Raw genomic sequence first — 25364 nt, 5'->3', positions numbered from 1 at the left:
CATTAGATGGTCAGTGATTGACAGGGTTTGGTCTCGATCCCGACGGGTCGGAGAGAGTGGCTCGAAATCCGATTTCTTCATCTGCTGCGCTGTTGGCGCTGGATCCTCTTGCCAAATCAACCCCCTGCTCTTCAGGTCGCCGCGCCGCTGCCGGGGGCTGGCTGTTGGTACCGTTGCCGGGCATGTCAATCAATCAAAGCTGCAAGATCGGCCGCCCTTGCTGCGCGCATCAAATCGGACTTGAAACAGCCAAACAGAAAAAGCTCAGGCGCACGGCTGCCCCGTCTGCGTCAGTCTGCGCTCGACAGAAAAAAAGTAATGGGTGCACGTCAATTTCAATCTCCCTGGGGCCTACCAAGCGAGACACCCAAGCGAAAGGGGGTGCTCCCAAAGAAGGGCATGCGTGGTGACGCGACTTGGTAGACAGAGTTGAGATAGATATAATTCGTATCGCCTTCGCCATGGGTATGCCAGGTTTTTTGTTCCTTTCTTTCCCTTGTTCATCATCATCGCATACCTTCCACTCTCTGCGCAAGGCGTATACATTTTTTATAATCCTTGGTTTCGGTTCCTTGGTGAGACCAGCATTCCACACACACTCACTTGGGAAGAGTCCACTTGTATCAAAAGACTCGATTCGCCCTCGCTACAAAGCTATATCCCGTCCGTCTTCCGTCAGACGGAGTCTCCGGTACTCGCAGTTTTCTTCACGAGGACATTCAACCTGATTACCGTTACTCATCGTAAGCCTTGCCCTCCTTGCCCGACTGTATCACCCGGGCATGACAAATGCGACAAGATAAATGGTATACTGACAGTCAGATCCTGTATAGTTTGCACGGCACTCCCAGCTCCTTTCCAGAAGCAATCACCTCAAACGATCACCTTATGATTAGAAGGAACAGCAACGTCGTCACAATCAATATGGGCCGAGGAGCGTACGACACAACCGGCACACTGAAGCCTGGCCAGCCTCCGCCACCAAAGCCTCGATAATCTTGTGATTTTACCTGACACGAGAGCACCATGCGCCGTCATTCCGCTTCTCCTCCTTCCTTGCGGCCGGAAGAGGAAAGGAAAGATACAGCAATCAAAGGACACAGGCGCTGGCGTTGTTCTATATCTGCTTCCGCAAGGGTTAGTCTGACTTAAGCTCTGGTCCGGCGCGGGACGGCCGGACTGTTTGAAGTGAACATACGCTAACCCACATCATCCAGTCCTTGCTGCTTCTTTTTCAAAACACCATTACCATCGACAAATACTTTACTGCTTCAATAATTGGAGCAGACTGTCCTTTTCGCTACACACATCTGATCCTTCTGCTTCACCATCTTTCGCTTCCCGGCCTCTGGAGTTCTTTCGCATAGTATACCCCCATCTGACGGTTTCATCTCGGCATCAACGGCTTTTGTTTCATCATCAATTTTACATCGGCCGCGCATCATTCTTGGCCCTTCCTCTGTTCTCCACATTCCGAGGAACAACTTCAACATCTGGAGCGCGACCAACCAAGCAAATCAAAAACTCGACCCCAAAAAAAGAATCGCGACTTCTTCATTCATCTCGTTCCCGGCGCAAAGGAGGAAGGCTCAAATGGTGTCATTTGATTTTTTCCATCGGTCCGCTGGCGTTATCTCCAATCCTTCTTCCTTCGCGTGTTCACTGCATCATGCATGCGGATAGAACGTTCTTACAGCATTCGCGTGCTTGGAGTGTCTACAGGCTTTGTACAACTCTTACACTGGTGAGCAGGAGGAAATGGGGCAGCCCAAAACAAGGCGCAATATTTCGGACTCTTTTCTTACATTTTCCATTTGCCTCTTTTGTGTACCAAAACCCCAGTGTGTCCTTCTCTCTTTTTTATGGCGTGGTGTTGTGCCAGCAGTTCCTTTTCCTTTCTTTCGTTACAGAAGTCATCTAGATACCCACTTTTATCTCCTATATCAGCATATTCCTTCTTTACAAATACTTTCTCGGATGTTCGGTGTTCAGTGAGGTGGCTGGTCGCTCCTGCATATGTCAAGGAGGTTGATCTTCGAATGATACGCCAGCCACCAACAACGCTCATACATATTCAGGCAAACCTGGTACTCGGTACGATTGACCTCATCAGCCCTGGAGATAGCACACAACCGTTGCTTACGCCACCCAGGATTCTTCTTCTGATGCACGCGAAACGTCGGGGCATAAAACGCATCAGCCTTGCTCATAGTTTTGAACGCGACTATCAGCTTAGCATCGATTTTTTGACACGAGTCAACGGGCTCGCGTGAAAGCCTTCGCCTTCCGATGTCCCTTTCCGACGAACGAAACGTGACATGCTTCCGGAGAAACCTTGGTCTGACACAACTTACAAACCCTTTACATGTTCCCTACCCCATACAGCTCTCTGACTTCGGGTTGGACGGGGCGTTTCAAGTTCAGAATTGCCGAGTGTCTCGGTTGTTCTACATCCCAAAACCTTCTGCCCCAAGATCTACTCCTTTCGGTCGTACACTTTGTTTGCTGTTACCCTCTCCGAGATGCCTTTACTTACTTCCCGTCAAGCTGTCCAACTGCACAATCGTTTGTTGGTTTGTGAAGAATACCAACGAGTGGCCTCTGTTATATTTTGTGCTTCTTACTCTTGTTGAGGACTCTCGAGCAAGGTGCTGTGCCGGAACATGGACTGCAAAAATCATGGTATAATTGATATCCTGAGGACTATCCGCTGAGAGTCAAGACAAGGTCGTCCGATCTATGAGCAAGGCTTGTGAGCGCTCTTCACTCCGATGCTGCTCTCTTCGTGACGACTCTTTGGATTAGCGAGCCTTCGAAAGGCGTGAAACTTTTGGAACAGAGAAGCCTCTTTGCTGAGAGATGAGAAGGGGCTTACTTGACATCTCAAAGAGGTTTGCATAACGATGAACTTCTGCTGCTCTCTCCTCGTAAGCAATCTTGGGTTATAAGAGCTGCCGAAAGGCAGGAACCTTTTGGAAATCACCAGTGCTCTCCGGTAAGGTCATCATCCAAGACGGACGACTAAGCGTATGCCGAGACGATGCTGCCGTCTCCGAGACCGTTCCTCTTCCTCTCCTGTTCCCTTGCGTACTTGCACTAATCCTTTTCTTCACATTCGTCCTCACCACAAGATGGCCGAAGACAACACCGACCCCGACCCTGCTCCAACCACTCGCCCTGCCCCTGACCAAGCTACCGAGGGCCCTTCTATCGTGCCTGTCCGCATGATCAAGATTGGCGACTCTTCGGAGTACGCCAGCGATGGTATTGGTAACAAACCTCGAAAGTCGATCGGAGCGACCAGAATGCCAGACACCAATCTGCTCCTCCTGGTCAGCGGTGCCATCAATGCCAACCCCAACTACATCCGCGAACTAGGCAAGCCTATTACGTCTATCTCTCGTTCCGGGTCCCACAGTCTAACTAAAGTGAACACTCAGGTTACCGCGTCCAGTTAGACGTCGACAGTGGCCCTCCTAAGGGTTACGCATTGTTCAAAAGTTCCGGCACGGTACCTCGCGTCTACGGACACCCCACTCATGGCTTCTTCGAATCGACCATAAACTTGGGCGAGCACTTCTATCGAATCATCATCAACGACACTGATGGATGTCACTGTGCCCTTTGCAGATTCGATGTCGGTCTCTCGAAAGAGTTCTACAAGGAGAAGGACTCTGGACCCCGTGACACGCATCGCCCTCCCAGTCCGGGTCCTGACAATGGTATCGATTACAGCCAGCTCCCGGAATCTGTCGCTGGTGAACGGGTTCTATGGAGATATTAGGGGCAGTTGCTGAACACGGGGTAGAAGCACCGGGTATGTGACGGAATATGCTCAATCCCGGGCTTGAGAACAGACATGCTGTATCGACACTTCAATACCAATCCATGTCGTTTCGAGCGACACGATGCATTATGACTGAGCGAGAACGAGCATTCTACGAAGAGCATGAGGAGGTATCAATCATACAAATACTACCTCTGTTTCTACGCCTTCCAGTTGTTTCGCTCCAAACTCTCCATCATACAAGGTGACAACACAAGGCGATCCTGTAGTATGAAGTTCACTCTCATCGTTCCCGCCATCTTTCTCGGCATATCCAGGCTTGTTACCGCTGCTCCTGTCGAAGCTCAAGACTTAAACCAACCTGACATCTCTCGCGACCTCCTTACCAGATCAACCATGCACAAAAAGTGTCATTTCGTATTCACCCACATGCGTTGCGAAATGAAGGGATGGTAAGTTGCTCTTCTATAACTCTCTACTTCTCTTATACATGCACGATCAAGAGCGTAACTGATTGTGTGGAAAATTAGGTGGACTACGGACAGGGAAGAGCAATTCGAAGACTACGAGAATTGTATAAGACAACATGACTGTGAGTGCCACTTGAAAGGGGAGGGACCCTGTGACTAGGCTGTCAGAAAAGAAAGAGATCTTGGGGAGAGTATAGTCAGAGAGCTCGTGGTATTAGTGGAGCCTGACGGAATGGAACAGTCATATAAATACTACGCTTTTCTACTCTTTCAATCTTTTCTCTCTCGACACTCGCCATCACATCAAAATGAAGTCGATTTTCGCCATCTTCGTTACCTTCATCGGTGCATCAGTTCTGGTCACCGCTGCGCCAGTCGAACCTCAAGACCCGGCCATAGCTGATGTGTCTCTCGATCTCGTTGCCAGATCGGCCATGCACAAAAAATGCGGTACCTACAGAAGAACAGGATGCCAGTGGAAAGCAAGGTAAGACATCCTTTCTTTGTCTTTTCTTTTCTGCTCTCAACAAGACTACGATCAAAAGACAGCTGATGTTCTGTTACTACCAGCTTTTCCCATGGCGACATCGCCGAAAACTACAGAGCATGCATGAGGCTGCATGACTGCGAATGTGCCTTCATCGAAGAAGGAGAATGTCTCTATGACGGATAGATGTGGAGAAACTATCGCAGGAACTGGGTGGACTTTGGAATGTACCAAGAAATCGTCAGCAAATATGAGGGCCTTTTCTGTCTTTTCCATAGCAAAGAATAAACTCATACCAACGAAAAAAATGGCTCACTTACCAGACTTTTCACCTACGAGGGCTGATCGAGAATCTATTCCTTCACTCTTTTCTTCTGTCTCGGTCTCTGACCTTTCATACACTTTTCAAAGAATAAATCAAAATTCCATTCAAACATGAAGTGGACACTTCCTCTTCTCGCTGCTCTCAGCGCCACCATGGTCGCTGCTGCTCCAGCCGCGCCACTCAAGAGCACCCTCGAAACCACCACTGCACCCCTCGGCACCAGAGACATCATGCGTCCCCAGAGACACTGCAGCAAAATGCTCTGGATATCCTTCGCCTGCAGCTTTCCCATCGAGTAAGCCTTTACCCTCTCTCCTTATTTACTCCACAACGTCAACTAACAGCTTGTACCAGTGAGAATGATCCTGATAGAATCATGAAGTTTAATGCTTGTATGGGAGCTGAGTGGGACTGCGATTGTGCGTTGAGCGGCGAGGGATGTGGAGATCCTTGGGGTGATCCTTGGGAGACAGGCCAGCCACCCCTGTTGGAGTAGCTTCCTTCTCCTGCTATGATGGATGAGACATTGGGCTTACGTCTACTGGCCACTAGAGCTGGCGTGGGTGGGTGTGAGTAGTTGGAGACGAAATGCTGTCTGGAGTTCTTCGGACTTGGCTCTCAGAATGGGGATATGGTGTGGAAATTGAGAAGCTTGAGATAGCTGTGACGCGAGAGGTGAGGAGACAGGAGTCTCCATACCCTGCCTTGTAAGATTGCTCGTTCTCCTACTCTGGTAATTGCCTTTTCACACTCACCTTTACATCCAGCCCACAAAAAGTTCACGTATAGCTGTCTCGCTGTTCTCTGCATCGTGTTGGTGACAGCCAGTTCAGTCTGAATCACGTTGTCAAATTTCTCGGCAAGATAGAAGTGTGTGATGTAGGAAGAAGGTCTCTTATTTAATCAGTTTGCGAAAATTTGAGGCTCTAGTCACAAGAAAGTGAGCCATGTCTGGGCCGAAAATGTATGGGTACTCTATCCAACGAAAAAGAAAAAGACAACACCTGATATAAGAAAATCCCGAACCTGTTTTGTGCAACATGAAAACTCCTCGCTTTGACTCTTTTGTATAGTCTGATCTTCGTATGAAACCTCAAAGTACCTAGTCCTCGAACTGGATGCCCTTGGGGGTCTGGTCGATAACACCACCTCTGTAGCTTCCACGCTTGCCCTTGTTCTTGGCCTTGGTGAATGCCTTGCCCTTGGTGACGATCAAGGACTCGTGTGCCTTCTGTGCATAATCATAGGGCACGAAAGCATTGCTGGCCAGACGAGGATCGACCCATTGGTCTTTGGGAATGCGGCTGAAAGGGACGTTCTCCTTCTTTGCGCGCTTGATGTTTTCCTCAGTGGCGGGGACAGCGACTTGCTGTTCGGCCTCACCATATCCGAGCTTGCGCTTACGGCTGGGGTGCATGTGCTCCTCGGCATCGTTTGAGGGTGCGGCAGTGCCTTCAGCTTGACCAATGGCTGAGCTGGCGGGAACCATAATAGTGTCGACCGGTGCAGGGGCGTCGGCCAGAGTTACGCTGGAGGCAGCAGAGCTGGAAGAAGACTTGGCCTCGGCAGTGGGCTTCTTGTCCTTCTTCTCCTTCTTGTCTGCCTTTTCTTTCTTTGCGGGCTTCTCGACTTTGGCGACCTTGGCGGGCTTCTTCTCGCTTTCGCTTTCGGAGTCGGAGTCGCTGTCAGATGAGTCGCTATCGGAGGAAGACGAGCTGTCACTGTCGGAAGAGGACGATGATGATGACGAGTCGGAGTCGGAGTCGGAGTCGGAGTCGGATGAATCGCTGTCGCTCGAATCGGAAGAGTCGCTGCTGTCCTCACTTTCGGACGAAGACGATGCGGAGGAAGAGTCTGAAGAGGTGTCGGCCTTCTTGATGGTCTTGGTCTTCTTTGCCGCGGGCTTCTCATCTCCTGACGAGTTGGACGAGTCTGAAGAGCTAGATGAAGGAGGAGTGACCTTGCGCTTCTTGGAGGCGTCCTTCTTAGGGGTCTTCTTCTCAGACTCGCTCTCGGAGTCGGAATCGGAAGAGTCGCTGCTCTCGCTGGCATCGGAGGAGTCGTCGGCAGTAGCGGGAGTAGCGGCCTCCTTGGGACGGGCATCGAACAGGGCGGTCAGGGTAGTCTTGGTGTCCTTGGGGAGTGCAAGACCCTTGGCCTCGGCCTGCTTCTGGACAGCCTTGGCAGCCTTCTCGAAACCATTGCTTGCGAGAAAGTCGTTTACGAGAGCGAGGAGCTCAGGTGACGGTGTGACGGTAGACATGGTGTGATAGGTTGTGAGTGAGGAACAGTTAGGAAGGCGTCGCGAAAAGGCAGTCGCGATACAGAAAAAAAGACGAAGGTTCGGTAGACGCACCTGCTCGGCCCGCGCAGCCGACAGCGATTAGGGCAGAACAGACGCGATAAGGGCGGGCCATTGGGTTTCTGTGCCAAGGCGAACAAGTCCGCAGGCGTAGGAATAAGGAAGGAGGGCGGGCTGGCGGGCTGGCAGGCTTCTGGTGTAGGTTGGTTCAGCGTGTGTCGGAAGTTGAACGGCTGGCAGTCTATCCGTCATCTTTCCTACGCGTCTAGTATTTCCAGCCACACCTCTTTGTCGCCTCTCTGCCGTCTGCTAGTTTCGGGGAAGGTGCCAGACCTCCAGATGCAGTGCAGGTGCAGACTTGTACGTCGACAGACAGCATGAATGGCTCGCAGTCGCGCAACCCGTCGGACTCGGCCTCGATGCATGACGCTCGAGGCAGGAAGCCCGCGCAAGCTCCAGCTTCAGCTCCAGCTCAAGGCCAATCTGCAACAAACACCACTATGACGCGCGCCGAACGCTTCGAGGACGAGAAGCGACGCATGGTCGAGAGCTGCTTCTCAAAGCTCGACCAGAATGGACAGCGTGCGTCGCATTGCTGCTGGCTGAGGTCGACTGGACTGCCCCGCTAACATGATCAATCAGTCGCCGAGTCGTACATCACCCACATACGCATCACTGAGGATGCCGCCCATCCCTCGACTCCTCCTCCGCCGACCTCCGCGCCTGACAACAAGAAGCCTCGTATCATTGTTGTCGCCGTCCGTAGCACTGGCCGCGTCCGCATGCACAAGGCTCGCGAGAACAACAATGGCTCCTTTTCCATTGGCAAGACGTGGAACCTTGAGGATCTGTCTGCCATTGAGTCCTTTGCTCATGCCGACCCGAACGCCCCTCCGCCAAAGCAGAACCATTACCAATGGGCCAGTAATGTTGGTTTCGTTGTCACCATCTCAAAGCCCTACTACTGGGAGGCTGCCACGTCTAAAGAGAAGGACTTCTTCGTCGCGAGTTTGGTCAAGATTTACCGGAAATACACCAAGGGCCAGGTTCCGGATCTTCGTGGCTTCGACCCTCGTGATGTAGAGCAAATGCTAGGTTTGGCTCCTGGACAGCAACAAGCACCACGATCGTCTCCTGCCGTTCAGGATCGCCAGACTCCCCAGAATACGCCTCCACCTCGTGCACCATTTGCCGACCCAAACCGACCGTCATCTCAGGACTCGCGCCAACGTTTCCGGCCCATGCCCAAGAACGGCGAAGCTGCGATTCCAGGAGGTCTGCAACCGCAGCCTCGACCCTCGCAGGATAGAGGTTTGCGACAACCTAGCCGAGAGCGTATGCAGAAACCGAGTCGTGACCCCATGCGTGCCCCGAGTCGCGAGCCTATGCGTGCGCAAAGCCGTGAGCCCGGTGCTCGTGCTCCGAGTCGCGAGCCCGGGCAGCGAGCTCCTCCTCCGGCACTGAACAATGGCCCTCCTCCGGGTGCTCGACCTCGCTTGACTCCAAAGTCTTCGAGAGCTGAGCTACAGCAACCTCCTATGTCCGACTCGCCAAACACCTCATTCGCTTCCTCTGTCAGGACCATCCCTACCGTTTCCGATCAAGCCCCGCCGCATTTCAATCAACCACCACCACCACAGCCAGGTCAACTGGCCCCAGCTCGTGCAGAGGGACGTCAACAGAGTTACCAAAGTGTGCGTAGTGAAAGAAGCATTCAAAGTCAACGTAGTCAAGAATCGACCGACGCACCTCCTACCGAAATTAGTATGTTCACATCAACCCTGAACCATTGGAAGCCTCCTTCGCGCGAGGCTTCGCCTATGAGACAACCCTCTGCAAGAAAGCCTCATCCGGCCAACGTTGATCAGAGCGAGCCTCGACCATCAGTATTCGAAACTTTGAAGAATCAGCGACAGCCGGCTGCTGTAAGTCAACGGGAGCGACAACCATCAATAACTCCACCTGATCAATACCCCAACGACATCCAAATACCCCCTGAGCGTAAGCGACCTTTCATGGCAGGAGGTCGGAAATATAGCGCAGCACCAAGCGAGAATGAGTCGGATTCCGAAGCACTACGTCCACCTCCGCTTTCGACAAGTAGAAATGTATCCGGTGCTAGCACGAACATTAGTACTGTTGCTACTGTGGGCCGATCGTCGAGTCCTCGTGGTTTAGGTATTGAGAAACACCTGCCCATGCCATCAACTTCCGATCGCGTACCCGGTGCGTTTTACGATACACCAACGGCTTCGACTGCCGATCTCACATCACAGCCACCAGAAGCAGAACCTGAACCACGCATTGCAGAACCTGAACAGGTACCAACCCTTCCATCTCTGGAACCTGACGAACCACCAGCTTCAATCCCTGACTCGAGAGATGTTTTATCGGATGAAGAAGCGCACCGTCCTGGACTTGGACCTATGATCAAGAAGAAGAATGTACCAAAACTCGCAGACGCTCTTAGAAAAGCAGCAGCAGCTCAAGGCGCATTCAAGCCTCGTGCAGGTGGTGCCGCTGAACGCATGAGGCTCATGGCAGAAGCTGCCACTAAGGGACAAGGCCCAGATGGAATCACTGGTGTTGTTCCGGCTCCTCTTCGCAAGAAAAGCGTCGAGATCGACAGGGCAGACTTGCCAGTTTCTCCTATGAAGGCCGAATTCCCCACGCCTGTTTCGGAGACTGTACCTCAAGTAGAAACGAGGGGCATAGAGCCGGAGACCTTGCCCAAGGTCATAGACGAGACAGTACACGCTCACAAGCCTGTCGACGGAGCCGCAGTAGAGGGATACTTCCCGCAACCTGAGCCAGAACAGCAAGTAGAGGAACCCGAAGTCCCTGTAGTCGCGCCAGAACCCAGACGCCCAAAACGTAGATCAGCGCAGCAGGAGAATCATCTTCGCTCGCTCAACATCGATCCCAGGCTGCTTGACGGCAGAGGCATACAATTCGAGTCCATTCTCTCCGACTTTGGGTGGGGATCTGGTGTCTTGAAGGGAAGACAATTAGAAGACCTAGAAGCAGATCTGAAGCGCGAGCTGGGTCGTGTTGAAGCTGGCAGTTGGTTGGGTCATCTCGAACAGAAAGACGACCGAGTTGATGTTGTGGATCAGATGCTTGATCGAGCGATTGCCGAGTGCGATGAACTTGATGGGCTTCTAACCATTTACTCTGCTGAACTCAGCACTCTCAATGAGGACATTTCCTTCATCGAAGCTCAGTCGCAAGGTTTGCAGGTACAGACCGCTAACCAGAAAATCTTACACACGGAGTTGCAGAAGCTGGTCGATACTATTTCGATCTCTCCACGTCAATTAGAGCCATTACGGCACGCAGACTTTGGCAACCCAGAAGCTCTTATGTCGGTCGAGTCGTCACTGCTCCTTCTTTACAAGGCCATGGCGACCATCGATCCATCCGTACGCTCAACGAACGCTCTGAGTCGATCCGGTCCTGCAGCCGGTCTCGATACCAGCGACATTGGTACCATGAATGCTCTCCAGGAAAAGCGGAATGCCTACATGCGCGAAAGTGCCGAGTTCTGCCAACGCCTGATGCGCTACATGGATCACTCCTTCGCGTCAGCTCTTGGTGCTGCTAAGCCTGCGCTGTTGCAGCATCCTGGCGGCGTTGGAAACGCAACGATGAAACTTAATGGCTCAGGGTTTAACCTGGCTCGTGCCAACCTCTGGCAATTCAGCCCTCTACTACTCTTCACGAAGGAAACCAACATGCCTGCTTGGCAGAGCACACTCCGAACATATCATACCAAGGCTCGCCCTCTCTACACCGACGTCTTCCGAGACAATACCACCAACTGGAAGAGAGGAGCTCGTACAGCTACTGGCGAGGCGACTGAGCTACTTTTCACATCGGTCGAGAAGGAAACTTCTGAAGGTCTCACCAGCACTGCTCGCAAATTGACAGTCAAGCGTTCTCAAACCTTGGCCAAATCTTTCCGTTCCGCTGGCAGTGGAGGCGAAAAGCCCACAGCTGTCGACCGAGCACAGCCAGGCCGTATGGCACCTTTCGAAGTGTTCAACGGTGTACTGGAAGAGCAGGTGCCTTTGATCTCCATGGAGCAAAACTTCATCGTTGATCTCTTCCACGCAACTAGCTTGGAAAATATTGACTTTGCGGATGCAGTGGCGGCTAATGTCCCCGAAGCTCGCATGGGTCCAGATCTCACAGGTAGACGATTGATGGAACCTGATCGCGCCATGGCTAGGCGCGTATCCGATGTCATGGAAGAGACATTTGGTTTCTGGAAGGACGAGCTAAGAGCCTTGATGGAGTGGGCGAATGCTGGCGATCCTATCCAGGGTGTTGGTGTCCTCACAGTTCTCGCCTTGCATGCATATCGCTTGCAGGAGACGTCGCAGGAGTTTTTGCTGCACAATCTCAATGAGATTTCTGCACGCTTGCAGACGCTGTTCCAGAAGTTTGTGGACGAGCAAATCCACGCGATTGAGGATACTAAAGTCAAGATCAAGAAGCGCAAGGGTGTTATTGCATTCATGAAGATCTTCCCTCTCTTCTCGAATGCTGTGGAGAGTACCTATCTCTCAGCAGCCAGAGAGTATGATGGCTATGCAGCAGTACTCGGCGCACGTCAACTCATCGACGACGCATATATTCGCATCAACAGAGCAATGTGGGATTCTCTAAAAGTCATTGCCAGAGAATCACCCACTGCCGTTGGTGTTGCCGCGACCGCCACCACAGCACATGGATTGGAGTACGAGGATAAAGAAATCCTCAACTATCATATCCTGTTGATTGAGAATATGAACCACTATATCGAGGAAGTGGACGATGGAGGTAAAGAAGGTTCTGTGCTTGCCGAGTGGAAGGCAAAAGCGCTTATGGATCGCGCCGAACACATGGAAGAATACGTTGGTCGTGTGGTTCGAAGGCCATTGGGCAAGATCATCGTAAGCTGCCGACATCCTAAAAAACCCCCTTGTGCATCTTTACAAAATACTAACCACACTTCCAACAGGATTTCAACGAAGGCGCAGAAACCCTACTCAGTCAAAACCTCACGGGTCCCTCCATCGCAGCCCGTCCTCTATACTCGCGCCACAACACCAAGAAACTGCTCGCCTCGCACGACTCCAAAGCCATCCGCAGTGGCATAGACACTTTACGCAAACGCATTGAAAAACACTTTGGCGATGCTGATGAGGAAGCTTTGTCGAGGCAAATGGTTTCTATGGTGAACAAAGAGTGTGTGAGGAGGTATGATAATGTGTTGGAGAGGTTGGAAAAGGTGTGTGCGGTGCTTTATAAGGAGGATGAGAAGGGGGTTGTTATTGAGTGGAGTAGGGAGGATACTAGGGAGGGGTTCAAGAGGGTGTGAGTGGGAAGGGAAGTGGGGATTCGTTGACCTAAGAAGGGAGTAAGATGAAAGATATGACACGTTTTTTGCATAAGAAAAGGTGTTTTGTTTTCTCTTTTGCAGCACTTCTTTTATTGGTATCAGTCGTGAGACAATCAAGATGGGGGACGTGTGAGTGTCCTTTTTTTTTACCTTTTTTACGATTTGCGGTTTAACATGATCAAGGTTTAGGATATCTGTTTTCACTCATTCCCATGGTATGGCTGATGGGGGGGATTACTGCTTTTCCCTACTTCTGCCTTTGTTGAGCTTTCGTTCCGTCCGCTCAGGTTATTCTTTTGTTAAGCTTGTGACAGCAGTTTAAAGGGGTATCACGCAGAATCTAGGGAGCACGATCAAAGAAAAGTCTTCTTTTCAGAGTGTTGTCCTGATGGTTAGAAACGACGAGGAAAAGAAAGGTGTTTTTTTGTTTTTTTTTTGGTTTTTGATTCGGGATTGCGATCGGATTTCTAGGTTTTTTGAATAATGAACTAGTCCGAGGGTTATGGAAACGAGATTTGTTTTTGGGCTCGTTGTTGGAGGCTCAAATCACCGTGTGTTTCATGTCTATAGGCATTCGGGATACAGCGGTCTTTTTCATGTCCGCACCCAGACGTTTGCGAGAGGATTTGCCCCCCCCCCCTCCCCATTCTTCGCTGGTTCGGATGGGGTGTACCTGTTGGCTTCTTCCTACAGTCCGCAGGGTATGATGGCTGTTGAGGATGGACGGCGTTTGGCTGTGCTTAGTCCGGACAAGCGTGTATAGCTCGCCTGACGTGCCCGGCGACCCTGACCAAGAAGTCTACGCGTTTCAAGGAGGACGACTCTTCGCAACAGTCCTTGCGTGGTTGCAGTCCATCCACCCTGCGGTACTCCATACCCGGTCTCCTCAATCTCTGTTGGCACCAGATCTGTTTCTCGGCACTCAAGCTCTGTGTCGAAATCATCTTCTAGTCATTATTCTTCCAAGCTCTTTCCTTGTCCACCCTCGTCTCCACCACTCTCTCCACAAAAGTCTGTAAGCTGGGTTTACCCTCTTCCATCACATCTTCCGACACTTGGTCTTTGCAACATTCTGCTTTTGCGGTATCGTGGGCTTTTTCCCAGGTGGAGAGGTTGAAGTCGCCTTCGCTGAGGTCGAGGAGTAGAGAGCCGGTGGAGGAAAAGGCAAAGACGTGGGAGGAGGTGGCTGTGAGGAGGATTTTTGGCGTGGGATTTAGGGTGAGGCTGCCGGAAGGGGTGATGGCGACGAGGGTGGAGGTGAGGGTTGTGGTTAGGGGAATGCTACCGCTGAGTAGGGCGAGGAGGGATGCGTTGAGGAGAGCTGGGAGAGGGGAGAGCGCCTGAGTTTGGTGTTAGTGCGTGCGAATGCTTGGTGGAAGATGGGTTCCAGGACATACGAAAGAGGCGGGGAGGGTGTTTTCTTGCTCGGGGGTGTTGACGATTTGGAGAGTCAATTGGATCAGGGTGCGCGGGTGCATGTGTGTCAAGACTATGTCGCGCAGTGTCGAGTGGATGAGCGATTCAAGATGGCGTTCTTTCGGACCTTGATTGCATGTCAGACGGACCTCTACATTCCTCTTGGTTGCAGAAGAGACTTACTGCCTACACCGACAGCAGGCCGCACGTTGACTTCAAGAGCAGCATGCTGTGGAAGCTCATCACGGCGTGTGACTTCAATGGGCCCATTCACAGCCGCCACAACTGTGTATCCTGCCGCCGAGTATCGCGCCGAGCCATCTGCTCTGTGAAGAATCGACACGTCTGCTTGAAGAACCGTCATGTTTTCGAAATTGAATATGCTAATGTCGTAGGGTGATATTGAATGCGACAAGACGAAGAAATTCCCATACGACGAACAAATGATATGCCAAGCTTCATCGACGTCAACCTCGTCCCCGCATTTCCCACCTTCGCATAGAGAGACAACTCCACCTGAGAGATTAAAACATCAGAACGTGGGATTACGAAATGGCTTCGAAACAAGTGACGAAAAGGCTACTGCTTGAGCTACGGTCATATGAGAAGGATCCCAGTGACGCTCTAGTCCACCTCGGTCCCATCAACGACGAAGAGCTGACCCACTGGACCGCCATACTCAAAGGTGTTCCAGGCACCGCATACCAAAGTAACTGATCAAACCACGTCATGACTTCCTCTCCAACACATTCTCTAACCAAAAACATCAGATGGCCTCTGGAAGCTCAACATCATAATCCCAGACACATATCCCAACAAACCTCCGACCATAACCTTTGTCACTCCCATCTGTCATCCGAATGTACATTTCAAGACTGGAGAGATATGTCTGGATCTGCTCAAGTCTAGTTGGAGTCCCGTGTACTCTGTGAAGCAAACGCTGGAAGCTGTGCAGCAGCTCTTGACTTCTGCTGAGCCCGACAGTCCCTTGAACATTGACGCAGCTCAGCTGTTGCGTCAGGGTGATCAGCTAGGCTATGAAGCCTTGGTGCGCTTCTACACCGAGAACCTCCGATGGAACGGGGAATGATGTTTTCGTCTTTCTTTCTTTGTATCTTTCGTTAGCGATGGCGTTTGAGCAGACTGGGATCATGTGCTTGGGATAGATGGAGCAAGGAGAAGCGCTAGTCGTGCGTACGTATATAGGTATACAAGAAGATAAGAGAAGAGGTAGTTTTTGCTCATGCCCATACCTGCCATGCCACATCAAAACGCCGTGGTAATATCAAGCCCGAGGTATAGTGATTTGTACATTTTCGCCTTTTGTCTTAGGATCTCAAACCGAGCAGAAAGTTGCCGCCCTGGCCACCGTTCTGACCAGTGCCGCTGCCACCGCCGGGCAGGTAGGTGACGTTGGGGTTGTTGGCCATCATCTGGGCAATCTCCTTCTGTGTCTCGATTCTTCTGATCTGGACAAGACCGTCACCAGCCTTTGCCACAGCCTTTGAAATGACATCGGCTGACTCTGCTTCACCCTCTGCGCGGATGACGTTGGCCTGGCGCTCTTGCTCGGCCTTCTCGACAATGAAGCGTGCACGCTCGGCTTCCTGCTGTGCGATCTGCTTCTCTTCGACGGCCTTTGTGAATTCCTTTCCGAAAGTCATGTGGGTAATGGAGACATCTTCAAGAGCGATGTTGAACTCGGCAGCACGGCGGAGGAGGTCGGTACGGATGCGGTTGGAGACGGCTTCACGCTGGGTAATGAGCTCTGCGGCATCGAACTGGGCGACAATGGCCTTGAGGACTTCGTTTCCGATCGAGGGGAGGACACGCTCATCGTAATCTTGACCGAGGTTCTACAGGGTGAGGGTTAGATTATGCTTGAGTAGAGATGGTGGAGGGACAAGGTTACCTGGTAAATCTTGGGGAGAGCCTTGACTTCGGGACGGTGCAGGACTCTGAGGGTCAAGCTGACCATCTGCATGTCCTTTGAACCAGTGGTGGTGGAGATGTTGCGGGGCTTTGTGCGGACGTCGTAGATGATGCTCTTTTGCAGCCATGGAATGAGGAAGTGGGTGCCCTCGCTCATAACGCCTTCCTTGACACCGGACAGACGGTCGAAGATGACGGCGCGAGTGCCGCCCTTGACATCGTACATGGAGGCATTCGCGAGAGACAGACCGAGGGCAGCGGGGACGGCCCACTTGTAGATGGCTCCGAGAGCGTTGGCGGCCATAGTTGGAGGGGGAGGGTGAGAATGTGCAGTGGCGCGTAGCTGTTTGATAGTACAGAGAGCTTCGACATGGTGACGCTTTGCATCCATTCGACGCTGCCTCTTTGGGCGGGTGCTTGGCATCCAGGCCCGAGCGGCGTTGCTGACCACGGACATGGCGAACTTCGATCCTGCTACCCATCTCGAACACGGCCAATTCGGATACTATTCCACCCTCAACTATACCCTTTCCCCAACCAATCTACGCATAGTCTATCACAATGGGTGGTGGCGGAGAAAAGAAGCCTGGCCAGTAAGTCGCGCCCTGTGCCAGACAGTCCTTGAGCACCCACGACCTCCGGCGCATCAATGACTGTCGACAAGCCATGGCGCATTGCTAACTGTCTCTCAGGTACATGGGATCCTGGGGTGCCCTCGGTATGCGAAACTCCTGATTCTCTTGTCCACATCAACGCCCTCTGCATCCACGTCGCTCTTGCAATCGCTCCACACACCTCCGCCGTCGAATCCCAACCACCGCATACGCACGGTGCCCATCTCACCTGTCGAACGCACACTAACCACTCTCTTCCCACCCAGGCTCCCCGCCGCAGCGTGGCATCATCACCTACGGATTGGCACAGAACCGTCAGCGTGCCCTTGCCGGTGCCGCACACTCCGCTGTCTTCAACACCTACCGCAGAACAAAGGGCCAAATCCTCTACTGGGCCGTCCCTCTGTTGGTCGGTTACGAGCTCATGAACTGGGCCACCGAGAAGTAAGCCGCCCCAGTCACCACACATGTCCAGAAGACCAGAAAGAGGCAGCATCAAGAACAATACGTACAAGGCCAGATGCGGTCAAGATACTTCTTGTGCCAACCATACTTGGCTCGTCCTTCGCTGTCTCTTGCTTCTGAAAACACATTTCTCTGCATCGGTCGATTTGATGAACTCGAGGCTAACACACTCTGCAGCAACGAGTACCTCAACTCCAAGCAGGGTCGCCTGGAGCACGCCGACGACGAGGAGGAGTAAACGTATACATTACTCTCGAGGGGGTTCCTCTTTCTTTTTTTTCTCTCGCGAAAACATTCGAAGGTCGGCTAGCATCAATTGTAAACCAGTCGCTTTCACCTTTGACAAAAATTGTACATTTATCATCTCCTGTGTTTCATCCACTGCCATTATCATTTTGATCGTCAAGGACTCGTACTTTCAACTGGACGGTCAATCATCAAATATGATGAATCACCATGATCATCCACCCAGAATCCTGAGCGTGACTTGAAAGAGATCCATGTGCTGGCAGGACTTGGCAAGTAGACCTCACTAATAGACACGAGGCAACGAAAAGGACCCAAACACCCCAGTAATAGGTCAGAATCCAATAGCGTCCACTCAGCCTGACCTACTTTTTTCATCCTTCAGGTGCTTGCTTCCCTTTCCTATCTCTTTGCTCGCTCCCCCGCTTTTTCCCGTCTGTCTTATAGAGTATATTATCCTACCTGTTCGGTGCTCGTGCATGGAGGAATAACCGCTTGATCCTGCTGTTTTGTCATCTATCCAGTTAGTGTGATGGTACATGGCAGAGAGTCACTGACTGCGCCTACTAGAGAGCTAGAGTGGTTCACTGACGAGCCGCTCTCCAGTAGAGCTGCAGATCTATTTTCTTTGACAATACTCATTGTAGATCTGCCCTCGAGTATTGTGGCATCTCATTTACAAGAAATGGAGGTGATGAGAGGACGACTGACGCAGAGTCTAGGAAACAATTTTTCCAGCGCACTGTCTAGAATATTCTAATGACAAGTGACCGTTTTTTTTGGTATACGAGAGACTTAAGGTATGTATTGTGAAAGGGTGTTTTGTTTTCGAGGTGGGCTTTTCACGATATTCGAGACGCTTGCTTGTGAAAGGCTATTCCTCGCCCGAGGCGCACCTCTAAGATTAATATCTAAAAGCAAATGATATGTTGGTCGTTGGATTTTTATACAATATTTTGCAATCTCTTGGAAGGGCGGGCATACGAAGGGTGTTAGATTAGTTGTACTTTTCTCGTATCCCTTCTTGACCATTTTGAATCCCTCAATCCTATCGCTAACATACGAGTACATGGTAAAATTGAATATGTAACTGGTGGAAGGTATCATCGGTTTTAATGATGACAGTTACATTTCTTGTCTCCTTGATCAGTCACTCCTCTCAAACCGGAAGAAAACAGAGATGATCCATATATCAATGACAGATTTGCCTCAAAAACAAGATTGTATACTTTGCAAGATACAAGAACAACGACGTAGTTGGAGGAGTCACACAAACAAGATCGATGTTTCCAAAGATTCTGACTTCTTTTGAGCGATATACAGAAGAAGCTTTTTTTTTTACACGCGACCGAACAGTTTATTCATACATGTACAATACTTTGATAGCTGGGCTGTTGCTAAACGCAAAAGCGTAAACATAGCTAGCTAGCGGCTTCCTCAAAGGAAAGCGTAATCGCAATCAAGGTCCTCAAGTTGTTGCCTGGGTGTTTTGACTTTTGCTTGCATTTGCGCATGTACGGCTATCATGTCTTTTTCATCCTCGGTTTGGGTATGCCTTGCGATAAAGGAAGAACCCGGAGGGCGAGATACGCGGAACAAGTAGTCTTGTCGACGCGTCGTACTCCTTCGTATCGCCGATGAGTTGTGCTTCGAACTTGCTCTCAAGGCGACCAAGCACAAGGCAAGATCCAGCGAGTGACATGCCACGACACACTTGCAGTAAATCATGTGCAATGCATAAAGACAGAAGATTCGCGAAATCTGACAGTGGTAATCGTGTCAAAAGGACAACGTAGAATTGATCCCCCTACTCATGGCATTGAGATATGGTTTTCTGATGCGCGGTCGCTGCGCATCGGGTTTCCTCGATATCACTCGATCTGTTTTTCTGTCGTCCTTGCCGTCGTCTGCTTTGCCGACTCGACGTGTGTGTGTGTGCGAGATCAACACTGCCCGATATCGTAAAGAGATGCAGACCTGACTGGTCGGACGATCCTGACTTGCTCGATCGCAACTGATAGACGGGTGGCCATCTGTTTTTTTGTGGTGCGATTTCTTTTGTCATACACGGCAAACATGTGTCTCTCTCAATCGCGTACTTTGCGACTCGCGCAGTTTGCATGCATAGCCCAACTTTTTTCCCTCTTCTCTCCACCTCGGGAGACACAAAGATGGTCGTGTTTAAGCGACCGACAGGCGGACTGATTGCAAACAGCAAAAGATCATCGTAGGACTTGCAGAGAATCGCGATTGCATTTTCCGCAGCACACAGCAGAATCAACAGGTCAGGTCACTTTGGCCGATGAATGGGATAAAGAATGTCCCGACCATCTAATTTCCGAAGACGCGTCTTGAGGGATCCCGGCCAGCTGAGTTCTTTGCATTTCCATGACAGCTTCAAAATGTACGCATCACAAGAGCCAGAGAATCGAAGTTCGTTGCAGACATCACGTGAGAATAAATACTAGCGGCAAAGAAGGGGGAGGGTGGAAAGGGAAAGAAATGGCAAGGGATGTGCACGGGATGCAGGTCCGACGACAGCGTGGGAAAATCAGCAAACGAACAGCCTTGGCCTATCCACCTCGTTTCCTTCCAAACTTCCACAGACGCCATTGGCAAAGGACTTGGCTTGACAAACCGCTGCAGGTTGGTCTACAACAGCCAATCTCAGCCACTCGGAGATTGGAAGCCGTCAGGGCAGGAGTGAGCGTGCATGCGTGAAGAAGTATCACAAGATATGACGACGTTATCTCAAGGATTTGGGCCAAGTGCCGGTAGCCGCCCAAGTTGACGCTTGCTCGGACTGCAGCAGAGCCGGCTCTCAAAGGTATGACAACGTGCAGGAGGCAGGAAGACGGACTGAGTGAGCCCTGCAAGGTGAGGAGTCATGAAGACGACATACTCGATAGTCGGACGAGCACAAGGATCGGTCGGAACCAATTACCAACTAGAACCGGAAATGTCTTTTTTGTGTGCAATGGCAATATTGGCATGATGGCATGATGGGCTTTATCTTGTCAGTCAAGATCCAATTTGACACGACGTTGCACGTGGGCCAAACGGTCATGTCGTGTGTGGAATTTTAGCTTCCAGTTGAGCCTCTGGAGTGCTTTTAGATGCGAATGGAAAGACAAAGGTATGGAAAAGGTTTGATTCGCAGCAGCTTTGCGACGCGGTTCCAGCTTTGCGAGGGTTTGGGTCGTTTGAAACCTTGACATGGCGTGCTTGATCAGAGGTCAGGAGTAGCCGCGGGAAGAGTACGAGTACCTGTTGCCGGCCTGAGCGTACGTGCTTGATGCATGACGCAGATGGTGCTTGGTGAGGGGAAGTCTTGGTCGGTGGTTTGGCCCTTCCTTGGGATCGCGTATCGAGCAGTTGTGAGCATCGACGACAGGTCGATATCCATATAATAATGCCATGGCCAGGACCCACTGCTCGTGACCCGAGCCCTTGTTTTGGGATTCTGTATCAAAAAAAGAGCGGCGTCTCACTTTCTACCAAAGCACCAAGCCTCCTCTCTATCTCCCTTGCTGTTTCCTCTCCGCAATCGAATTCAAAGAAAGTGGTCGACCTTGATAAAATCCGGACCATACTCGCTCTTTCTGCTCTTAACCCGGACGACAAAATCAACGTTTGTTCGTGCTTGCCTCGCACCACTTACCACACACAAGAATATTTTGCAAGCTGAATGAGCTGATCTGGAAACGTCGACTGTCGCCTTCCCAACTTCTTCGCTCTACAAATGATGCTCCAACACTCACAACACCCTTCGTCTCTGACTATCAAACCCGAGACTTGCTGCATACCAACCATGCCTTCTCCTCGCGCCTCGCCTGCTCTGAGACCGTCTTCGCCTCTTTCGCCTCGGTTTGAACCAACACCACGCTACGAACTACAACCTCCATCGCCTCGTGGTCTTCATCCTCGTTCCGCCGCCACAAGTTCTCAAATGCGCCATCGAACTTCTCCTGCTGGAAACACTCTCAAGCTACCTGGCCTGCCCCGTTTCCACCCGGCAAATTTCCCTTCATCACAGACATCCTCGGCTGCAAACACTCCCGGTGCTGGTGGTCCCTTGTCGCCTAACAACCCTCCTGTCAGCCCCAAAGCTCAGCAAAGGCTCTACTCTGAGGCTCAGAAGCAACTTTATCTGTACCATCGGGAGACCGTAGCTGCTCAAGCCGCCGTCGCTGCTGCTGCGAGTTCAAGCTCTGCCAGACCGCAATCGGTCCGCTTTGAGAAGCCTTTGAGCCCTCGTCTCGCACCACTGGGTAGTCCTGGTCCTGTGACTCCTCTTGAGCTTGAAGGCCAGGACGGCTATCTCTTGGCAGGTGCCCATGCATCATCCGCCGCTGCTCACGCTGTCGCCGCTCAGGAAGCAGCCGCGCAGCTCTCAGCTCAGCACTCCGATCTCGTTGACAAGCTCATTGAGCAAGAGGTCCGCCGCAGCTCAGACTTGGATGGTACTATTCAGGATCTTGGCCGATGAACTGTTCTCGGATTCACCAGTCCAATGACCGACCAACAAAAACACAGCATCAGCATTTTCTTTTGTTTTCATCTCGCACAGCGTCTGGCGTCCTGAGCACATCCGGGTTCTCTTTCCGTACCCCTTTTTGCATAAAACATTTCTGAGATACCATATTTCGGTCCGCTTTTTCCTCCGAATGAGGAGGGAAGTTGCGTAGACTTACCATTCTTGTTCTTCTTGCTTTTCTTTGTCACACACACATACTCTATAGAGTCCGGTTTGGTAGATTGACCTCTCAATCGGACTTCAAGGAGCAAATGCATACACTCGCTAGCATTTTCGGGTCATCGTGTTGGCATATATCTATACCCCTGGGAGGAATAAAATCATTTGTTCCTTTACAAATAAGACGAATACACACTTTTTGCTCTACACGACTACTTGTTTGTTTCTGTGCTGTTTTCCTGACATTTCGAACCATCGCCAGGATGAATATTTCTTCAGTCGCGATCGTGAGAGCCATGCGAGTCGTCTCTCCTGGGTACGCATTGATTGTCGCCGACCGATCTCCTCACCTGCGATAATAGACGTCTCTCCTGCTGATCCTTCTATATCTCCAGCAACCAACAGTGTGCTCATCGCTCGAGTGCCCCTATTCGATTAGCAAGTATTGTCGTACGTAAAAGCATTCCTTCCTATCCGCCGCGTGCCGATCTTTGTGGCATTACTCATGCATGTTCAAACAAACCCGTGATCTCCGTGACGGGATGATCAGTCAGGAGAGAGGGACGAAATGCTTGGACCCTCCTGCTGTTCGACGGTCTGGCTTGGTAGTATGGGAGCTTGTTTAGTATAAGAGCTTTGGTACTTGTTATTGAGTCGGAGACCTGTTGTGCAAGGGAACTGCTGTGAGATACTAAGGTACAGTGGACAATACACTGATCTGCTGTATGTGTTGTTGCTTTTGATTGAGAATGATATGGTGAGGGAGAAATGGAGCAAGGGAGCGAGGGTGATGGCTCGTGTTGAATGATGAACTGACAGGGTTGGGTGAAGATGAAGCACAGAATCGCGGCAAAGCGACATTACCAGGCCACATCAAGAGAAATTGACCACAGAACTCTTCGAGGTACCGCGGTCATATCACTTACTCATCTTCTCACTCATAAACCATTCTATCTGCAGCATTTATTCCCCAAAACATGTCCCTCATCACGGCCAGGGTCTTCCTTCCATCCACGCACAGGCCATCTGGGCTTCGGTAAACATATATATACCAACGCAAATCTGCTCTAGTTAGCACTGCTCTTCCATTATTCTGACTTCGAATTTGCCTTTTACCAATTCAAACAGGGATGGAGAGCAAAGACAGTGCCTACTCAAATCTTTGGAACATACCTGAATGTTTGATTCATCAAGCCTTCTTTTTGTTTTTGCCAACCTAAGAATATTACTGCATTGGGATGGAGTGTTAGACAGGAAGGGTTGGGTGTTCGATTCAGAGGTGGGAGAAAGAGGATGATTTTGCACTTTTATGATTATGGAGTGATGGTAGCCAGAGCGTGAAGAAAGGTGCTTGGAGATGTCGAGTTGCCTTGATTGCAATTTTACAAAGTGCGTACGTCTAATGTGGTGGTGTAGAGATAAGGAGAGAGCCAATTCATGCTTCCAATTTATCCTCCCAAGTCTCCCTCAACTTCTCCATATCCCTCCAAACCCTCTGTCCCAGCACCTCAAACTCCTCTCTAGACTCCTTTGTGACATCTTCTTGACCTCTCCATCTATTAGCACTCAACCTCATCTTCCCATCTGCTTTTTCTCCCACCTTGCCACCCCATCCCCATCCGCCGACTTCTGTGCGCACTACTCTTTCATTGCCGAATACGTCTGTTGAACTTGCCCATTTTGCTTTGCCTTCGGTGAGTTCTTGGGTGGAGAGGGATGAGAATGGTGCTAGTGAGAGCCAGACACTGGATACAGCGCCCAGGTATGAAGACACAGGATGCCATGGCGAGCCCAGCCAACGAGCAATGTATTGGGCCAATAACATGGCATACCAAAGCACCAGCGGTAAATCCGCAATACTCGTCGCACAAACACCCGGATGAGCCAAAAACATCTTTGGCTTCTGCTGTTTATCCGCCTCTTGCAAGAAAGCCGTTGTAGACATCTTTGTAGACGGTAGCTCGGAAGTCAAGACCAAAAGATCTGTAAGGCGTTTGCTAGACTCGTATGCAGCGTCTGACTTCAAGGCCTGTACATCCTCTGCATCAAAAGCATGAGCGTAGGCCTCAATACTCGAAATCCAAATAATTCTCCCTGGCTCTTTTGATCCGCCGCCCTTCATGAGTGGTGAAAGCTCATGAGCGAGAATGTAATGTCCAAACACATTTGCCGTAAACACTTCTCCCAGCTGCTGATCTGGTGCTGTTTCGTCACCCTCTTGAGCGGCAACAGCACCCACAAATCCTAGCTTATAGGTAGGATACGTGCAAGCATGTCTCCAATCCGTCAAGATTGCCCAAATCGCAGAAGGCCAATTCAAGCCTTTCCAGCCTCCTATTCCTGCATTGCAGATCAAGACATCGAGACGATCTCCTCTGTCCAGTAGTCTTTTCCCTAGCTCTTTGACACTGCGCAGGTTACACAGGTCCACTTGTTCGCCGGAAATCTTTATACGAGAAGCGAGCACTTTACTGATGCCCGGTGTGCCTTTGTCGGCTTTGAGAAGCGTCTTTTGAAGGTGTGCATGCAGGCGAGTCTGCGTATCTTTGTTCTTCGAGGTGGAGCGTGTAGTCACAAGGAGGTGGAGCGATTGGGTCTGTGGTCGCGAGTGCAGGAATTCGTCAATGAGACGGCAACAGGTCGAGAAGCCTAGGCCGCTGTGGGCAATGTCAGTATTGAATGCGACTCCCTTTCTTTCCAGAATGGCTCGTCACTTACCTGTTCGCGCCTGTGACCAGTACAGTATACACCAACTGTTGCTCGTCCTCTGAGCCATTCATGTTGATTTGTCGCAGAACGTACACTTTTGAATTTTGTGGAGAGAGAAAGTTGCGATTGGCCAGAAAGGTTTTTGGTTAGCAGAGAGTCGAAATGATGCGGCGGGACAGTTTGATGGAGGAGTTGCTTCAACTGAACCTCTTTGATGATTTTATTTATTTCTTATCGTACCATTATTTCTCATGACATGTACTAGTCGCAACCGGAATACAACTCCTGCCAGATTTCTTTGTACCCTTCATCTTGTTTCCAATTTCGATCTGATCGCTCTCGGGTGGCGCGGCTTTGACATTGCTGTTTCCCTGGATGGGTATGTAAATTATGCCATGGTTTGCATTAAACATCAAGGTGTTACATTGACCCACAACAGGACTGCTCGCGTTAATGAGACTGTCGTACACAAGGTCTGTCAAACAAGTGATTCGTCGTTTAGCAGAATTCGGATTCGAGTAAACTCAGA

The 25364-nt window shown here is 50.8% G+C and overlaps 12 protein-coding genes across 12 annotated transcripts; 8 read left to right on the top strand and 4 right to left on the bottom strand.

Annotated features, from left to right (window-relative positions):
- The first annotated feature begins 271 nt into the window (after positions 1 to 271).
- Positions 272 to 1094, top strand: AUEXF2481DRAFT_155925 (uncharacterized protein). The gene is made up of 2 exons (XM_013493800.1): positions 272 to 691; positions 834 to 1094. Exons 1-2 carry the CDS (start codon positions 462 to 464, stop codon positions 994 to 996), a joined length of 393 nt encoding a protein of 130 aa, XP_013349254.1. The 5' UTR covers positions 272 to 461; the 3' UTR covers positions 997 to 1094.
- A 2037-nt stretch (positions 1095 to 3131) lies between these two features.
- AUEXF2481DRAFT_640 (uncharacterized protein) lies at positions 3132 to 3784 on the top strand (the record flags this gene model as incomplete). Its single annotated transcript, XM_013493698.1, has 2 exons — positions 3132 to 3402; positions 3441 to 3784. The coding sequence occupies 2 exons, from the start codon at positions 3132 to 3134 to the stop codon at positions 3782 to 3784; spliced, it is 615 nt and encodes a 204-aa protein (XP_013349152.1).
- A 781-nt stretch (positions 3785 to 4565) lies between these two features.
- Positions 4566 to 5000, top strand: AUEXF2481DRAFT_34984 (uncharacterized protein; the record flags this gene model as incomplete). Its single annotated transcript, XM_013493798.1, has 2 exons — positions 4566 to 4744; positions 4828 to 5000. The coding sequence occupies 2 exons, from the start codon at positions 4566 to 4568 to the stop codon at positions 4928 to 4930; spliced, it is 282 nt and encodes a 93-aa protein (XP_013349252.1). The 3' UTR covers positions 4931 to 5000.
- Positions 5001 to 5074: 74 nt separating this feature from the next.
- AUEXF2481DRAFT_154645 (uncharacterized protein) lies at positions 5075 to 5936 on the top strand. Its single transcript, XM_013493796.1, has 3 exons — positions 5075 to 5364; positions 5424 to 5776; positions 5837 to 5936. The coding sequence occupies exons 1-2, from the start codon at positions 5180 to 5182 to the stop codon at positions 5563 to 5565; spliced, it is 327 nt and encodes a 108-aa protein (XP_013349250.1). The 5' UTR covers positions 5075 to 5179; the 3' UTR covers positions 5566 to 5776; positions 5837 to 5936.
- On the bottom strand, positions 5685 to 7742 carry AUEXF2481DRAFT_155791 (uncharacterized protein). Its single transcript, XM_013493795.1, has 3 exons — positions 6096 to 7742; positions 5825 to 5995; positions 5685 to 5760 (listed from the first exon to the last, which is right to left on the bottom strand). The coding sequence occupies exon 1, from the start codon at positions 7330 to 7332 to the stop codon at positions 6172 to 6174; it is 1161 nt and encodes a 386-aa protein (XP_013349249.1). The 5' UTR covers positions 7333 to 7742; the 3' UTR covers positions 5685 to 5760; positions 5825 to 5995; positions 6096 to 6171.
- AUEXF2481DRAFT_153049 (uncharacterized protein) lies at positions 7541 to 13133 on the top strand. Its single transcript, XM_013493794.1, has 4 exons — positions 7541 to 7953; positions 8014 to 12308; positions 12377 to 12886; positions 12941 to 13133. Exons 1-3 carry the CDS (start codon positions 7749 to 7751, stop codon positions 12734 to 12736), a joined length of 4860 nt encoding a protein of 1619 aa, XP_013349248.1. The 5' UTR covers positions 7541 to 7748; the 3' UTR covers positions 12737 to 12886; positions 12941 to 13133.
- A 571-nt stretch (positions 13134 to 13704) lies between these two features.
- On the bottom strand, positions 13705 to 14537 carry AUEXF2481DRAFT_636 (uncharacterized protein; the record flags this gene model as incomplete). Its single annotated transcript, XM_013493696.1, has 3 exons — positions 13705 to 14097; positions 14155 to 14300; positions 14357 to 14537. The coding sequence occupies 3 exons, from the start codon at positions 14535 to 14537 to the stop codon at positions 13705 to 13707; spliced, it is 720 nt and encodes a 239-aa protein (XP_013349150.1).
- A 188-nt stretch (positions 14538 to 14725) lies between these two features.
- On the top strand, positions 14726 to 15287 carry AUEXF2481DRAFT_93726 (uncharacterized protein; the record flags this gene model as incomplete). The annotated part of the gene is made up of 2 exons (XM_013493793.1): positions 14726 to 14882; positions 14944 to 15287. 2 exons carry the CDS (start codon positions 14726 to 14728, stop codon positions 15261 to 15263), a joined length of 477 nt encoding a protein of 158 aa, XP_013349247.1. The 3' UTR covers positions 15264 to 15287.
- Positions 15288 to 15501: 214 nt separating this feature from the next.
- On the bottom strand, positions 15502 to 16409 carry AUEXF2481DRAFT_61032 (uncharacterized protein; the record flags this gene model as incomplete). Its single annotated transcript, XM_013493792.1, has 2 exons — positions 15502 to 16029; positions 16086 to 16409. 2 exons carry the CDS (start codon positions 16407 to 16409, stop codon positions 15502 to 15504), a joined length of 852 nt encoding a protein of 283 aa, XP_013349246.1.
- A 257-nt stretch (positions 16410 to 16666) lies between these two features.
- On the top strand, positions 16667 to 17422 carry AUEXF2481DRAFT_633 (uncharacterized protein; the record flags this gene model as incomplete). Its single annotated transcript, XM_013493692.1, has 4 exons — positions 16667 to 16698; positions 16798 to 16823; positions 16986 to 17163; positions 17362 to 17422. The coding sequence occupies 4 exons, from the start codon at positions 16667 to 16669 to the stop codon at positions 17420 to 17422; spliced, it is 297 nt and encodes a 98-aa protein (XP_013349146.1).
- Positions 17423 to 21241: 3819 nt separating this feature from the next.
- On the top strand, positions 21242 to 21919 carry AUEXF2481DRAFT_632 (uncharacterized protein; the record flags this gene model as incomplete). Its single annotated transcript, XM_013493690.1, has 1 exon — positions 21242 to 21919. The coding sequence occupies one exon, from the start codon at positions 21242 to 21244 to the stop codon at positions 21917 to 21919; it is 678 nt and encodes a 225-aa protein (XP_013349144.1).
- Positions 21920 to 23561: 1642 nt separating this feature from the next.
- Positions 23562 to 24906, bottom strand: AUEXF2481DRAFT_631 (uncharacterized protein; the record flags this gene model as incomplete). The annotated part of the gene is made up of 2 exons (XM_013493688.1): positions 23562 to 24783; positions 24845 to 24906. 2 exons carry the CDS (start codon positions 24904 to 24906, stop codon positions 23562 to 23564), a joined length of 1284 nt encoding a protein of 427 aa, XP_013349142.1.
- Positions 24907 to 25364: the final 458 nt, after the last annotated feature.

This window comes from Aureobasidium subglaciale (genome assembly GCF_000721755.1).
Source record: "Aureobasidium subglaciale EXF-2481 unplaced genomic scaffold scaffold_0, whole genome shotgun sequence".
In the NCBI taxonomy this organism is placed as follows: Eukaryota; Fungi; Ascomycota; class Dothideomycetes; order Dothideales; family Saccotheciaceae; genus Aureobasidium; species Aureobasidium subglaciale.
This window is presented reverse-complemented; position numbering and strand designations above follow the sequence as displayed.

What these genes read in the sequence shown, in the direction of transcription:
- AUEXF2481DRAFT_153049 (XM_013493794.1), top strand. Translation starts at nt 7,749, where the DNA reads ATGAATGGCTCGCAGTCGCGCAACCCGTCGGACTCGGCCTCGATGCAT. An exon ending in GCTCGACCAGAATGGACAGC is followed by an intron (nt 7,954 to 8,013) that starts GTGCGTCGCATT and finishes ATGATCAATCAG; the next exon opens with TCGCCGAGTCGTACATCACC. An exon ending in GGCCATTGGGCAAGATCATC is followed by an intron (nt 12,309 to 12,376) that starts GTAAGCTGCCGA and finishes CACTTCCAACAG; the next exon opens with GATTTCAACGAAGGCGCAGA.
- AUEXF2481DRAFT_155791 (XM_013493795.1), bottom strand. Translation starts at nt 7,332, where the DNA reads ATGTCTACCGTCACACCGTCACCTGAGCTCCTCGCTCTCGTAAACGAC.
- AUEXF2481DRAFT_155925 (XM_013493800.1), top strand. Translation starts at nt 462, where the DNA reads ATGGGTATGCCAGGTTTTTTGTTCCTTTCTTTCCCTTGTTCATCATCA. An exon ending in TCCGTCAGACGGAGTCTCCG is followed by an intron (nt 692 to 833) that starts GTACTCGCAGTT and finishes GATCCTGTATAG; the next exon opens with TTTGCACGGCACTCCCAGCT.
- AUEXF2481DRAFT_154645 (XM_013493796.1), top strand. Translation starts at nt 5,180, where the DNA reads ATGAAGTGGACACTTCCTCTTCTCGCTGCTCTCAGCGCCACCATGGTC. An exon ending in GCCTGCAGCTTTCCCATCGA is followed by an intron (nt 5,365 to 5,423) that starts GTAAGCCTTTAC and finishes AGCTTGTACCAG; the next exon opens with TGAGAATGATCCTGATAGAA.